The 17208-nt window shown below is 37.9% G+C and overlaps 1 protein-coding gene across 5 annotated transcripts in view; it reads right to left on the bottom strand.

The window, feature by feature from the left end:
* Window positions 1–16174, bottom strand: part of Ccnt2 (cyclin T2) — a 50419-nt gene extending 34245 nt beyond the window's left edge. The window contains exons 1-2 of one of the 5 annotated variants that reach the window (XR_204799.4): window positions 15790–16174; window positions 14943–15024 (exon numbers count right to left, since the gene is read on the bottom strand). Coding sequence is in view for 4 of the 5 variants with exons in the window: in XM_021236902.2 (XP_021092561.2) it covers window positions 14943–15024; window positions 15790–15947 (240 nt within the window). In the remaining variant the exon portion in view is untranslated. The remainder of the gene's footprint in view (window positions 1–14942; window positions 15025–15789) is intronic. The other 4 variants (XM_021236902.2, XM_004836103.4, XM_021236908.2 and 1 more) reach the window with 4 other exon arrangements.
* Window positions 16175–17208: the final 1034 nt, after the last annotated feature.

Genomic DNA, 17208 nt, shown 5'->3' on the forward strand with positions numbered 1-17208 from the left:
TACTTCATAGCAGTTGTCAAATTTATTTCAAAAAAGATTTTTGTAATATGCTTTCTACATCCTTTTAAATTCTGTAAAAATCTGTGGTAATATCCTCTAAATTTTGATATTGTAATTTAAAAATGTATAATTGATATTGTGTAATAGGAAGAAAAGGTCTAAAGGAGTAGGGGAAGTGGGAGGGGTACAGAAAAGGAAAGACGGGAAAAGAAAAAATATGAGAAAAGGAAAAAAATGGAAACAAAGTCTTTGCAAATAGGGAAGGGTGGAGGGGGTGAAGGGTGGGCAGGGGAAGGGGAAAAAATATAAGATCCAAGATACATCATGTAAAGATACAAAATTCCAATGATGAATATAACTGTACTTTATACCTAAAATGTACCAATAAACTTAATGGAAAAAAACAGAGCAAAATAAAAGATAGTAAATAGGAAGACAGTTTTTCTGCAAAAGGGAAGTGGACCAAGAGATGGAAGGAGCATAGAGGGAGAGAAGGAGATGAATGAAGAATTCAGATGTGTCATGCACATGTAGCAACTCCTCAGAAAGAATATAATCATTATGTACTGCAAACAAGTACCCCCCCCAAAAAGTGACAAATACAACAAATATATTGGGAGTTATCACTTCACATCCACTAAGATCACACAAAAAAATGTGAAGTGTTGGAAAAGATGTGGAGATACTGGAATCCTTGTACATTGCCCGGGGGAAGATAAATGCTATGGCAGCTTTGGAAAACAGTTTGGCAGTTCCTTTAAATGTTTTCAAAAAACTATCCATTACTGGAATCTTGAGTTACCATAGAACATAGCAATTTTACTATGAGGTATGTATCCAAAAGAACTGAAAACATACGTTCACGTAAAAACTTGTACTGACCATAGCATTATTTATAACAGACAATTAGAACCAATCCAAATGTTCATCAATGTATAGATGGATAATAAAAGTACAGCCACCTGATGGACAGAATATTGTTTAGCAATTCAAAAGAATTAAGTATAAATATATGCTACACTATGGATAGATGATGAAAACAATACACTATGTGTAAAACCAATACCCAGACTAGGCTAATCTATGGAGACAGACAATAATTTAGTGTAACTCCCCATTTTATTTGTTGATAGATACAAGTACCTATAGCCAAACTAGCACTGTCAAATAGAAATATGGTATCAGTCAACTTACAAAGTTCTGGAAACCAATTAGAAATAAAGAAAATTAATTTTAATGTATTTTATTTATTCTGATACTATAACCTATAAAAAAGGATTAGATATGGTATTTCATATCTTCCCCATACTCAGAATTTGAATTTTTACACTGACACTTTACCTCAATCCAGATGTTATTTGAACAATGTGAAATGTAGTTCTACCAAAGCAAAAGCTGTGCTTAAAAGGAAATTATTTGACATTGTTTGCATTTTTAAACTTAAAATAATTAAAATTCAGTACAGTGCCACTCCTCAGTGCACTTGTCACATTTCAAAATGTTCAATAGTTATCTCTACTTAATACTTACACCACAGTTTCATAAAATTCCATAAAGAGAATGAAAGAAAAACCCATTACATATATTTTCTTAAATATAGCCAGAGATACTTAATATGCCACCTTTACAGCTAAAACCTTAAATATAAGGCAATGCCAACACACTATGGGGTGGTAAGGAGATTCCGAAATTCCTCCTTATTTCCTAACATGTGTATAATGATCTAATTTGTTTTCACTTAAAATAACCTTAACGAATTTTATGTACTAAAAATAAATCCCCTGTTCTAAAATTTGAAAACCAATCTATAAATTTTGCATGCTTTGGCCAATGCTAACACTAATACACATTTGTTAGTGTAAAATTCTACTCTATTCTGGAGAACCGATTTAGTTTAAAATTTCATAAAGTGGGCCAGGGATTTAGCTCAGTGGCACTGCACCTGCCTCACAAGCACAAGGTCCTGAGTTGATCCCTGATACTGGAAAGAAAAAATTTCAGAAAGCTTTGAATGTGTCACTCAGAATTCATGTGTAGGAAACTAAATTACAATTGGAGGAGGGGGTGTCTAATGGGAAAATGTTAGGTCAATAGGGGTTGGATGGCATGACCAGATTAATACCATTATAAAAAGGGCTGGGAGACTGGATTGCTCTCTTCTGTACTTCTGCCACATGATTAGTCAGCAAGAAGACCCTTGCTAAATGTTGGAGTCTTGATATTGGACCTCTCAGTCTCTACAACTGTGAGGCAACAATTCACAATAAATTACCCACTCTCAGGTATTGCTATAGTGGCATGGCACAGTAAGTATTATTTCTTGGTCTACAGCAGTAGGGGCGAACCTATGGCATGCGTGCTGCAACAGGCTACTGGTATAATTGAAAGCTCTAAAAGGTTCACCATCACTGATCTAGGGTGTAGTTCAGTGTTTCAGCATTTGCCTAGTATGTGCAAAACTTGATTTGACCCCAAGTACCACACCAAAAGCAATTACATACTTTTAAATTCTGGGACAAATAGGGTATGGTCACCAAGTATATAAATTATTAGGATTAAGACTTTTGTAAGTTACTACATTTCATCCCTGTAATTAGGCAGATAGATGTACTGTGTTCCAAAGTAACACTTAAAATTTTGAGGAAACTGTACAGAGTTGTTCTAAGAATCAATTTGAGAAAATGAACTGATAGCATATGGGTATGACTGAAAAACAGTGAATTTTTAAATAAAAAATTATGACAATAAAAGACATACTGCCATTAATTCCCCAAGAAATACTCTTCCTCATTTCAAACACACTTATCCCACTGTCCTAGCCACTTTCTGAAGCAGTTCTGGAAGTCTTCATTCCTGAGTGTTTTAAATTGCACTGTTGTGGCTCCCTTGATGTTGAATCAGCTCAAAACATTTAACTTTCATGTTCATTTTGACTTTTCGGGAAGAGCCAGAAGTCATCTGGTTAGTAAAGTAGATGAGGACTTGCCATGTTTTTATGAGCCTGTTTTGTCACTGGATGGCACTAGACAGCAGCATTCACCAAATTTTTGATCATGCCTCAAAAAGATATGAAAGAAGACTTCCAGAATTGCTTTAGAAACTGCTAAGAACAATATCATAAATGTGTTCAGATTGAGGGAGAGTATTTTCAAAGAGATTAATGGTAATGTCTCCTACTGTAAATTTATTAAAAATTTGAACATTTACTTAAAAATTTATTTCAGTATCTATTAACAAACCCTCCCACAAGGATCATCCTATTTAACAGAACAAACTTCAAGTGACTTATTCCTTAAAAAAGATAATCAACTTCACCCCCCTAGAAGGATTTACAGATATAAAATACATTTAAATAATACCATATTTTAGTGCCACTGGAAAGCTGTATAATTGAAGGTGACTGAAAATAAACCTTTAATCATTTACCTGAAGAATACTAAGATGGCAAAGGCAATACAAAATCTCTATAGGAAAAAAGAGCAACAAGATAGCAAAATCAAACCTCATGGATACTTAACACAAGGCATTCCTAGGAAACTCCAAATACACTAAGGTAAGGAGAAAACAGGCTACTCTGTAGCCACAATATCTTGCACCTGTGTAGCAAGAAGCAAAGGGAAGCAATGGGGCATGTGTTAGACTTGGCAACAGAAAAACTTCACAGAGCCAACAGGTGCTCATTGGAGGGGCAGTGCAATTTGAGAAAAGCAAATTTTGCCAATCTATTAAGTAGGTGGTGGATGCAAGAAGCCTTTAATAAGGCTTGAAGGTTGACGCTAACACCTATGATAATTTGAAACTGATCTTTTAAGATTCTCTTTTAGGACTCTAAGGAAGAGAAAATCCTGGGAGCAAAAGCACAATTGGTACAAAGGAAAGAAAAGATAAAAATGTAGAGGGGAAAAAAAAAGCAAACTACCAAATTTAATATTTCACAAAAAATAATAGAAAAAGCACTTGTAAAATTAGGAACTCATGAGGTATTTTATTTTTTATTGTTCTGTTGCTAGCAATTAAACCTTGGGCCTCATGCACATGTCCTCTACCACTAAGCTATACCCTCAGTCAAAGACAGAATCATCCTTCCGCCTAAATGAGGTGTTTTAAATTGTGATCCTTTAGTATCCAAGAGGGATTGGTTCCAGGACACTCTTCCCTCCAGGAGACTCAAATCCCTTATGTAAAATAGTGTAGTACTGCATAAAACCCACACAAATCCTTCTGACTACTTTAAGTGATCCATAGATTATTTAAAACTAGTATCAAAACTGTTTTGTTTAGGAAGTAAGGTTAAAAAAGTCCGTACATATTCATTACAGATTGATGTTCACACAATAGATGAATCAAAGCACTGTATTTCTATATATAAAACCTTTAATGATGGGGAAGACTAAACTGGTTTTTAGGAGATGTGTGGTACTACATAACTATAAAGAAACTGAAGAGAGACTATTTTATATTATTAAGAGAGGCACATGGAAACACTTTCTGGGATAGCTGGAAAAGTTCTAGTGTACTTAAGTCTTAGCTAACAGCTACAAGGTTGTCTGCTTAAGAAAACTCACTTCCTACACAGTCATGCTACGGTATTATCAAACACCAAACAGATGGAATATAACAAGACATTAGTAGGACTCAAAGGTAAGATCAATATGGACATTCAAAAACAGAAAAGTACGGTTATCAGGGATAACCCTTTATGAAGGAGTTGCAACTTCAACTCAGTCTTAAAACTCGACAGAACACAGACATATGGAAAGTAGAGAAAACCCCCTAAGGAAATACTGAGGTACACAATGAATAAATGCCAAGACTGATGTCTGGACATTTCATATAAATAGAATCATGCAATATGTGGTTTTTCACATAATGTATTGTTTTCAGTGTCTATCCATGGTGTAGTATGTATTGCTGAGCAAATGTGAAACCTACAAGATCTCACTGGATTTAGTTAAGTGAGGTAAGCAAATAAAAACCTGAGTTTTGTTTACACAACTCCTCCTTAGAAATGACTGGCATAAACAACTACTGTTCTCCTTCAAGAGCACAGTAGAAGCTCGGGAGGGATTTAGCTCTGTGGCACACCTGCCTTGCAAGCACAAGGTCCTGAGTTTGATCCCCAGTACAAAAAGAGGGAACATACTAGAGAAGGTAAAAGGGGGAAATACTATGTGGACTTAGACAAGACACTCAGTAAAATGAATCTGTTTCATCAGGAGAAAACACTACCTGAGAAGGGTGAATTAGACAAAATTATCTTAAGTGCCTGTCACACAGTAGATTTCATAAGACATTTTAACAGATAAAACATGAAACATAAATAGATTTAACTTGTATAGAATTTGACCAAGTATAACTTCTGGGGAGATGGCAGCAGATAAAGAGCCTCTGTGAAATTTGGTGTCCTGACACTGGAAAATAGCAGCTTGAGAAGAAAGAGGGAAATGGGTCCCCAGGATCCAGGAAGGATCTAAGGCAAGAACTGAAATTACAGGGAGAGCAAAGAGAGAGACTTTAATGAAGAGCAAGGAGGTAGCAAGCAGCACTCTCTCCCAGAGGCCTGACACTTGGTGAGGAAATGGTGGGCTGAACTTCCAGATGCATGGTGACTACTGGCAACCCAGAGGCCTCCACAGAGAAACCTAACAATGTAATGGAGCAGTGGACAGAGGACGGCAGCGGCTGGTGAGTTCTCCAGGTTCAGACCTCACACAGGAGAGAGTGATTGGCTGGTAGCCATCTTGGAGAGGGCCCGATTGACCTTGGAAGTGAGAACAGCTATCAGTGGCTCCAGGCGGCTCAGTGCAGATACTGAGTTCAAGTCAGTGGGGGGAGTGGAGGTCAAGCCACCAGGAGACATACAGTAGGCTCAAGGAATCTGGTTCCAGCCTCATAGCCAGAAATTGGTCTGAACTTCAGAGGAACTAAAGAGGCAGGCTGGCTGGAATGATCTACTACCCCATCATGAAGCTGTGTCTGGTTTGCTGATATTAAGCAACTTGGCTCTGGACTCTGACTGCCCATACTGGCTACCAGTGACAGCAGAGACACACCTTGGAATGGACTTTTTTTTGGTCTTTTTTTTCCCCTGCTTTCTGGTTCTTGGTTGTTTTTTCTTGACTGTTTGAACATGGTTTCTAGTTTTTTTGTCATTCTGTTCTATTTTGTTTTTATTTTTTCCTTATATCTTTCTCACCTGTCTCCTTCACCAGTTTCCTAGTTTGTCCTCCAGCCTTGCTTCTCATTTCTTCTTCCTATTCTATTTGTATTTTACCCCTAAGCCCCTTTCACTCTTCTCCCCCAAGGGTAAAACTGCCACATTAAGGGCTTATTTATTGCATACATCTCTTGGGTTCATTCTAGATTTTGTTCTGTAAACAAAAGTCTAGTTCATATGGTTAAAGGTAGAAATTAATAGTTGCCACTGTCTGTCATTTTCTAGGCTGTATTTGATGCTATTGTTATTGTTGATTTTACTACTTTAGCCAAGGTGACATAATTGTGCTAATCAGTTGTTCCTCCTGATATAGCAAGACTGGGATTGCCTAAGGGTCTTAAAAAAAAAACCCTACAGGGCCAGGCCTGGGATTTAGCTCAGTGGTTTCGCCAACTGGCAGCTGGGCCAAGTAGACAAGCTTCTAATACCCAATATGTACAAGAGGTAACATCTGCAACAGACTCAAAACCCAAAGCAAGCTACACCTGGAAAACATCTCTGAGTAGTCATTTCCCTGAACACTGGAAATAAAGCTACTTGCCATAAGCAATTTACCAGCATCAAGCCAGGAATCAAACTAAAAAAAGAAAAAAAGAGATAAGACATTTAAACAAGATGCAACTCCCCCACCCAACAAGACCTTCAGCTCACCAAAGACAAGCCCCTGGGGGTGGAGGGCAATGAGGTGGAACAATCCAAAAGTCACTCACCTGGACTCTGTAACAGCAGAAATAACAAAGGAGATGAAAAAGGCTCTTGGAAAAAAAAAATCAAAGCAGAAATAACATTCTAGATAACCACAGAGATGGTGACCAGAATGAAAGACATGCTTTGTGACACTAGAGCAGATATTGATTAAACACACACACATACACACACACACGAGCTCAGGAACATGGGAGACCATGAACACTCAGCATAGGAAAGAAACAGAAACTGTGAACATCCAGCACAGGAAACACATGGATAACATGAATGCCCAGCATAGGGAAGAAATGGAATTCGTGAAACACATTCAAACCGATATCCAGATTAAAAACGCCACTGAAAAGTATACACAGCAGAATGAGTCAATGTGAGGACAAAATATCAGATATAGAAGAGAGGATTGCAGTAAGTGAGCATGAAAAAGAGAGATTTCTTTAAAATAGCAAGGGACCACAAGAAATCAATCCAGTAGCTGCTAGATGATGCAATGAAGAATAACATAAGATTGACTGGAGTCAATGAAAAAGCAGGAGCTAGCAAATGACATAAAAAACCTGTTCTCAGAAATAATGGCAGAAAACTTCCCAAATGGAAAAAAAATTTGACATATAGATAAATGGGGCATATAGGACTCCAATTAGCCATGATCAGAAAAACAAAAAACAAACTTTCCCAAGGCATATAATAGTCAAGATTCCAGAAATTCAACACAAGGACAGAATATTAAATAAAAGCTGTTAAGAGAAAAGAAACAAATCACCTATAAAGTAAAGACCATCAGAATCACAACAGACTTCTCAACACAAACTCTCAAGTCAAGGAGAGCCTGGAGTGAAGTATTTCCAGCCCTAAAGGAAAACAACCTCCAACCTCAACTGATGTACCCTGAAAAACAATCCCTCAAAATTGATGAATAAGATACTTCCATGACAAAGAAGACCTGAAGAAATTCATGACCACCAAACCAGCACTCCAAAATGTTCTGCAGGATTTTCTAGAAAGACACAATAAGGATTACAACTCCATGAACCCCAATGGAATGAATCCACCAGGCAAAGAAAGAAATTAAACAGGAAAGAAGGAAGCCAACAACAGGAAAATAACATGACAGAGAAATTACAATACATATCAGTTATAACCATCAATATTAATGGTCTCAATTCACCAATCAAAAGAAACAGACTAGCAGAATAGATCAAGAAGCAAGATTCAACAATATGCTGCATACAAGAAACAAATTTAATTCAAAAAAAAAAATCCACTGACTGAAAGTCAAGGGATGGAAAACAATATTCCATGTGACAGAAACCTGGAAAAAAGCAGGGGTAGCTATTCTATTTGCAGATAAACTGGATTTCAAGCCAAGACTAATTAAGAGAGACAAGGAAGGTCACTATATCCTGGTAAAGGGAAGAATCCAAGAGGAAGAGATAACAATTCTAAATATATATGCACCAAATAGCAGAGCACCCAACTATACAAAACAAATATTAATGGACATGAAAAATCAAATAAGCACTACTACAATTGTAATGGGGAACCTCAATACTCCACTCTCACAAAAAGATCAACTAAACAAAGAAATCAACAAGGAAATAGAACGGAACCAAACTTTTGAACAAATGGACTTAGTAGATGGCTACACTGTTCCACCCCACATCAGAATACACATTCTTCTCAGCTGCACATGGGACTTTCTCCAAAATAGAGCATATATGAGCCAATAGAACATGCTTAAGTAAATGCAAAGGAATTCAAATTATCCCATGCATATTATCAGACCACAGTGAAATGAAATTGGAAATCAATGGCAAAAGAAACCACAAGAACTTCACAAACATATGGAAATTAACACCCTCTTGAACAACCAATGGGTCAAAGATGAAATTAAAGAAGAAATTAGATCATTTCTACTATCAAATGATAATGCCAATACAACATACTGAAACTTATAGGATGCAGTGAAAGCAATCCTATGAGGAAAATTTGTAGTGGTGAATTCTCACATCAGAAAAACAGGTCAAATAAACAACCTAATGTTGAACCTCAAGCTTCTAGAAAAAAGAAGAGCAAGTCAAGCCCCGAGCTCATAAGAGGGAGGAAATTATAAAGATCAGAGCAGAAATGAATGCAATTGAGACTAAGAAAATACAAAGAATCAATGAATCAGAGATGTTTCTTTGAAAAATTAAGTAAAACTGACAAATCCTTAGCCAACCTTATGAAAACAAGGAAAGAAAAGATCCAAATCTATGCAATTAGGAATAAAAAAGGTAAAATCACAATGGATCCTGCAGAAATCCAGATCATCAGTATCTACTTGGAGAACTTGTACTCTAATGACATGGAAAACTCAGAAGAAACGGATAGATTCCTAGATACATATGAATTACCAAAGCTGAGTCAAGAAAATAAAAATTCTGATTAATCCACTATCAGTCAATGAAATTGAAGATGTAATTAAAAATCCACCAACAAAGAAAAGCCCAGACCCTGATAGATTCACTACTGAATTCTGTAAGAAATTTGGAGGAGACCTAATGCTACTACTTCTCTAACTCTTTAATGAAATTGAAAGGGAAGCAGTACTCCCAAATTCATTCCTGGAAGCAAGCATTACCCTGATACCAAAAGCAGAGAAGGATCCAACCAAAAAAGAGAATTACGGGCCAGTCTCCCCAGTGAACATAGACACAAAAATCCTCAGTAAGATACTACTGGCAAACGGAATGGAGCAAATCATCAAGATGATTATATACCATGACCCAACAGGATTCATCCCAGGGATGCAGGGATGGTTCAACTCATGCAGATCAATTAATGCAACACACCATATTAACAGAGCCAAGGACAAAAACCATATGGTCATCTTAATAGATGCAGAGAAGCACTTGACCCAGTCCAACATCCATTCACGATAGAAACTCTACAGAAAATTGCAATAGATGGTCTTTATCTCAATCTGATGAAAGCTATCTATGACAAACCAACAGCTAACATCATGCTAAATGGACAAAAACTGAAAGGTTTCATTCTAAAATCAGGAACAAGACAAGGATGTCCAGCATCACCACTCTTACTCAATACAGTTCTGGGAACTTAGCCAGAGGAATTAGACAAGAGAAAGAAATAAAAGGAGTAATGATAGGAAAGGAAGAAATTAAATTACCATTGTATGTGGATGAGATGATACTCTACATAGAACCCCCAAATAATTCCACAAAAGACTTCCAGATTTAATAACCAAATTTGGTAGCATAGGATACAAAGTCAACCCTCAAAAATCAATAGCATTCCCATACACAAACAACAAACTCACTGAGAAATTAGGGAAACAACACCTTTTGTAATAGTATCCAAAAAATGAAATACTTAGGAATCAATCCAAGAAAGGAAATGAAAGACTTTTACATTGAAAATTACAGTACCCTGAAAAAGGAGATCGAAGAGGTTATCAGAAAGTGGAAAGAAAACCATAATTCTTGGATAGGAAGACAGTGAAAATGGCCATAGTTCCAAAATTGTTATACACATTTAATGCAATCCAAATCAAAACACCAATAGCATATCTCACAGAATTAGAGAAAACAATCCTAAAATTCATTTGGAACCAGAAGAGACCTAAAATAACAAAGGCAATTCTGGGCAACAAAGGCAAGGCAGGGGCATCACAATCCATCTTAAAATTATATGACAAAGCTACCCTGATAAAAACAGAATGGTACTAGGAAAAAACCAAACAAACAGGAGGATCTACAGAACAGATCAGAAGATGCAGAAACAACTCCAAACACATTCAGCCACCTTTTGTTTGACAAAGGAGCCAAACACCTTTACTGTAAGAAAGATAGCCTGTTTAATAAATAGTGTTGGAAAAACTGGCTTTTCACATGCTGAAGACTAAAACTAGACCCATATTTTTCACCATGCGTTAGACTAAAATCAAAATGCATGAAAGATCTAAATATTAAAATAGAAACAATAAATCTACTGGAAGATAAAATAGGTAGAACTCTTGAAGATATTGGTGTACACAAAGATTTTATAAACAAAACCCTGATCACAAAAAATCAACAACTGGTATCTCATCTTATTAAAAAGCTTTTGCTTTAGCAAAAGAAACCACCAACAAAGTGAAAAGACAATCCACAGCATGGGAAACCATTTTTGGTAGCTGTTCCTCAGATAATGAACTATTATCTAGAATATATAAAGATTTAAAAAAAATTAGACCCCCTCGAATTTAAAGACACAATCCAAAAATGGGCATCTGAAATGAACAGACACCTCTCAGATGAAGGATGACAAATGGTAAATAAATATATTAAAAAATGTTTAACATCTCTGGTCACTCGAGAGATGCAAATTAAAAAAAAGGCTGAGATTCCATCTCACTCCACAAAGAATGGCTATTATCAAGAAATCAGCCAACAACAAATGCTGGCAGGGGTGTGAGGAAAAAGGAATTCTTCACTGTTGGCGGGAGTGTAGACTGGTCCAACTACCATGGAAATCAGTGTGGAGATTCCTCAAACAAATAAAACTAGAGTCTCCATTCGACCCAAGTATTCCCCTTCTTGGTATGTTTCTGAAAAAATTAAAAGCATCATACCACAGTGATATATGCACACCCACATTTATAGTGGCAGAGTTTGTAGTAGCTAAACCTTGGAAACAGCCCAAATGCCCACCAACTGACGAATGTATAAAGATGTGGTTTTTAAAATATACAATGTTGTACTACTCTGCCATAAAGATGATTTTGAGACATTTCTAGCTAAATGAATGTGCCTTGTAACCATTCTCTTAAATTGGACACAGATGTTTAAATACTGCAGTATTTCTCTGGTGTAAGAAACTGAAAGTAGAACCAAAATGTGTAATATAGATATTGGGAAATGGGAAGAGAATGCTCAAATGAGAAGGGGTACAAGGGAGGGGTGACTGACAAAGGGAAGAGAAAAAACAAAACAGAAGGAAAAAAATGAAAACAAAGCTTTTGTAAATAAGGAGGGGGAAGAGGGGTCTAAGGGAGGGAGGAATGAGAAAAAAGCAAGATACATTATGTACAGGCACAAATTCCTTACAATGAAGTTATCATTATGTACATCTAAAATGTACCAATAAATGTTTTGCTTAAAAAAAACTTCACTAAGAAAATTAATGAACAGAGTTCCTAAAAGAAGTTGGATCAATATCTAAGACTGATGCTAGAGAGGATGCCAACATCAGTTTATGTCTTCCAAGCATTGTTGGTTCCAGCACTTTTATACTTTACTAGATTTACCTTGAGCTCTACCTAGCAAGGCCATTCTTCAATTATGAGTCCAAATCAAGAACCTTTTTGCATGCAGTAAACAAAGGATAGATTTAATCTAATTGGGCTATATAAAAGCATTTACTGCTAGTAGTGATTCAAATCTCCAAGAAACTGATAAGAGTGAACAGGGAGTTTCTGGGTTACCAGCAAATGCTGAGATTGATATTATTCTTAAAATACAAAAGTGCTTCATTTCTAGGGTTCTTTTAAATGTCAGTGTGAGAAAATGAGGTGATAAACACCTAAAAATAATACAATGTATGATATAGAAGAACTGATATAGTTTGGCTTAGCATCTTCACATTTAAGCTTGTTATTTCATAGGGTTTAATTTCTCAAATGATGTGCAGTTTACTTTGTAAGGACTCATACTTTTCCTAAGTTTACTATAACATTCAAGTACAATCCTTCATGATAAATTTTCCCAATGATGTAGAATATGAATTTGAATGTGACCATTATGCACTGCAAATACGTACTAATGAAAATTTTAAAACTTAAAAACATTATATTCACCTCCAAAAACCAAGAAACAAATAAATATGACTTCCATTCAATCTGAGATCACTCTTTCATTTTGAAGAAATTGGGGATGGGGTGGAGAGTGAGGCTGTGCAATAGGTAACAGTGTACAAATACAATTATTAAAACCACAATAAAAGGCAAAACACCACAGCTATGAAGAGTGTAATGTTGCCTCCCAAAACATGAGATTTCAATTATAATGACTCAATATAAAATGCTGAAGTTTATATTTGCATTCATGAGATATTAAGGAAGTAATAAAAGATATTCTGGCTATTTACTGAATAACACTTAAAATAGGGAAAGCTCTAATGCAAGTAACCTGACCCACTATTCAATTCAAAGTTGTGAATTTGGCTTTAAAGGAGATATTTGTTTTAAACCACACCAACCAGGCTGTAAAAAGAAATTATGAGGGAAAACTTAAGAAGCAAAGGCTTATGTTTTAATCATTTACTGGAAGTAGAAAAGCTAACCTGATTCAGCAAATGGAACATCAACAGTCATAATTTCTACAACTATTCTGACTTGTAATTTCTATGAGGATCAACAAGAGTTACTTAAGAAAAGCCAAATTTATATAAGTATCCATTAGTTCACTATGCCTTTGCAGACAATGTAAATAAAAATGTAAGTTCTTTAATCTAAATAGTATTACCAGTGACTTCATTTTTCCTCCACAACACCATCAGACCTAAGTACTATGCATAAGAAATAACTAGGAAACTAGAATCAACAGTACAAGGATCACACTGATTTAAAAGGAAGAGTGGAAATAAGGGGGACTGCAAGAGACCATAGTCTATGTAAAATTATATACTGTTCAAAATAAACCTACAGCCAATTTGTAAACCAAGCCAGACTTGATCAGAAGAGATAAAAGTAATCAATCTAAATCATGAAACATATCAAAAATAACATTCTTTGGCAGTGGATTTAGCCCAGTGGTTACGGCACCTGCCTCGCAAAAATAACATTCTAAGGATCTTTTTATTTTATTTTTTGGAACCAGGGATCAAACTCGAGTCCTTGCACAGCAGGTGGCGAAACCACTGAGCTAAATCCCTGGCCCAAAGGATCTTTTTAAAGACTGTTTTCCTAACAAATGAGGTTCAGCCCATGCAAAAATAAGTTCTCCTGATTCATTTTCTTTTTTGTTACATGATCCATGTAGCTACACAAATTTCAGAATAACTTTCTAAACAACTGATTTTTTAAAAAAAGTAATATAGCTAACCATGGTGGTGCATGTCTGTAATCCCAGCACTCGGGAGGCTGAGACAGGAGGATCACAAGTTTGAGGACAGGTAGAGCTACACAGTGAGATCACATCTCAAACCCCCGCCCCCCCCCCAAAAGTAATATAGTGTTGGGGAGTGTAGCTCCATGGTAGAGGATTGTTCAATCCCTAGTCGCGAAAAACAGTATTACAAAGACACTGAGACTTAAGGAAGGGTTAAATTAATTTGGCATACTCCTGACACAGTGTATTTGAAGCAAGCGTTGAAGTTTGAATCACAAACTTAAGGAGACAAGTAATATTAATAGGTGATAAATTGAAACTTTTCTGACATTTAAGAAATGATTGGGTAGCAAAGGACTTATCTCTCTAAACAGCTAGGTCTTTTAGGTGTTACTTCAAGGGAATGTGACCAATTTAATCAAAATTCACAATATTTGAAACAATGAATCCAACAAAATAAACATTATCAGTGAACATTACACAGGCCTAAACCACAATGTACTACCGGATTACTGAAATTTTTAAAATGTGAAGTATAAAGTTTAAATAGGAAAAATACATCCATTAAACCTTTTCGGAAAAGAAACCTTTCTTTCTTTTTTTCTTTTTTAGATACCGGGGATCGAACTAAAAAATGTTTATCTATCTCTTATAGTTTAAAAGGCCTAGCAGATTCTAACATGGTGCTTTAGTTAATTCATCATAAATTTAAAACTCAAACGAAAAAGCTCCACATTTGAAGCAAAACGTTTATCAGGTCATTTATCTTTACCATTAAAAGACTAAAACCAACAGTACATTAATAACCAACTGATTTCTTCTCCCCCTTTATTAGTATGTGTTTGTGAAACAATACATTCGTCGTGGAGTACTAACAGTAAGATTTAAAGTTTGGTGGCACTAAAAACGGGCAAAAAAATAGTACTTACATTTCTACTGAATTTGGTGAAAGAATGGTGCATATAAAACCTGTGCATATAAACAATTGCAGTGTTTATTGTGAGCTGAGAGCTGGAATATAACATTTAGGAAGTAATCTGAGAAAAAACACCATTTCATTTCCAAAACGATTTTGCTGGAAAATTCCCGATCTGTGGTTCTTTTCCGATCCCTTCCATTCACTCAAAACCAAACCAAATTGCATATAAATAAATAAAACCCCGGAAGAGGAAAAGAATAGGCTTGAAGCCAAATAAACAAAAGTAATAAATGCTGACGATTTCACTCATAATATTATTGAGAGCCCTGGAAGCATTTTTAAGTAGCTACAACAGACTAGAATCAAACAGTTGAAATGCGCGCGCACACACCCACATACAATACCACAAGAACATAAAGACCTCCAGGGCGCTCCCGAACGAGAACCGCCATCAAGTCGGGGAATGGCCTCGAAGAACATTTAAACCTTTCAGTTTTAACCTTACAACCTCGCAACCTGTTCTCTGATGTGGAGAAGGCCGAAAGGGCCAGTCTTCTTCGATAATCCTTAGGATTCCCTCTGGCCTGGGTATTAGTCCCATTTCGAGCCGCCACCACGCGCTGCCCCAAACATTACACAACGCAGCCTCCTGGCCCGCATTCCCAGTCTCCTCTTTCTCCCTCCCCTCCTCCACTGGTTCCTCGCGGCTGCCGGAGCCCAGGCTTTCCCTCCATCACGTCGCGGCCCTGGCCCACAGAAGGCCAGGGCAGCGGCGCCATGTTTCGGAGACACCAGGCCCGGCAACCCGGCGAAGGAGATGGCTTGAGGGGTGGAGGGCCAAGAACAGGAAAGGATACACATTGAGACGCTGCCCCATGTCCTGGATAAGGTTAGCGGACTGCTGCCGGTACGAGAGCTCTTTATCCGCCTCCACACCACAGCGGCGACTCGGTGTGTTCTCCAGCTGTTCTCGAGTAAAGAACCAGCGAGAAGAAGTTCCACGGCCCGACGCCATGACACTTCCTCCTCCGCCCGCTCATTCGCCCATACCCCCTCCCCTCCTGGCTCCTAGACTCGCCTCCAAGGCCGCTCGATCACGCCCCACTTCGCTCGCCGTAGGGCACGCTCCGTCCCTTTTTAACTCCCTGACACTGTCAGTGCGCATGCGTAGGGGCCGATTTAGCAACTCTCGAGTCTTTTGTGTTCTTTTTCCTGCCCTCCACCTCTCTCTCGCGTACAGGACCACAATGCCCCGCGCCGCGTGTCATTGGGAGGCGCCGAAGGTGGGGATCGCCTGGAAGGAAAAGGTCGGCGCGGTGCATGTCGGGTCTAGGGTTGGCGAGGTGAAGGGGCGGGGAGGAGAGGAGGGGAGAGGCTGGGAGTCCTGTTGGGCGGGGGCTTGTAGTCAGACGGCTGCGCTGTGGGCCCTGGGCCTGGACTCCGGAGACTCCTCGTCTTCCTGGAGCTGCAGGCCGGCTGCGCTTTAAAAATAGAAAAATCTTTCTTTGTTGCGGTTGCATGCCGTTACACCATTTTCCTTTAGAGTTGATCGGCATATTTTCATAGTCCTATAACTCGTGTCCACAGTCTCCGCCCGAGAGGCGGGTCTGGGAAGTAGCTAGCTAGGAAAGAGTATATAGGGAGTCACGCTCTACGTTTGTCCGCGTTTGAGCCCCCCCCCCCCCCCCGTTTTGACTTCTGGTGCAAGCCTTGTGTTTATTTTAAAAAATTACTTGTCAGAGGTTATGTAGTTAGTAATTGAGAACGGAATCTGAACGAGGTTTTCATTTCTGACTGGGAGCCTCCCCCCACCTTTGTTACTGAGACTTGAACCAGGAAGCGCTGAGCTGTATTCCCATCTCTTAATTTTTAAAATTTTGACCAGGTCTTGCTAAGTTGCTGAAGCTGGCCTCAAACTTGCGACCCTCTTGCCTCAGCCTCCCTAAGTAGCTGGCTTACAGGCGAGCGCTGGGTCAGTTTAGGAGTGTTTTTCAATGGCGCTTTGGTTTCTTTGAGAAAAGTTTGGATAGGAGCATATAGTGCGAGAGAAACAGTAAAATGTTGTATTTAGTATTTGGTAACATGACACACACCTGTTTATCCCTTTGCTTTTCACCAGAGAAAATGCCACCGTATTCACACAAGAATCCATGTCTGGCTCTCAGCCAAAGCCTATTGTATGTGAGTGAAATTTCTTTTTTTGTTACCGTTGATGTAACTCAGGACCTTGCGCTTACAAAGCAGGCGAGGTGCCACTGAGCTAAATCCCTGGCCCG

The sequence above is a fragment of the Heterocephalus glaber genome, unplaced genomic scaffold (genome assembly GCF_053883595.1).
Source record: "Heterocephalus glaber isolate CG9 unplaced genomic scaffold, H.glaber_assembly_v1.0 deba00000347, whole genome shotgun sequence".
NCBI lineage: Eukaryota > Metazoa > Chordata > Mammalia > Rodentia > Bathyergidae > Heterocephalus > Heterocephalus glaber.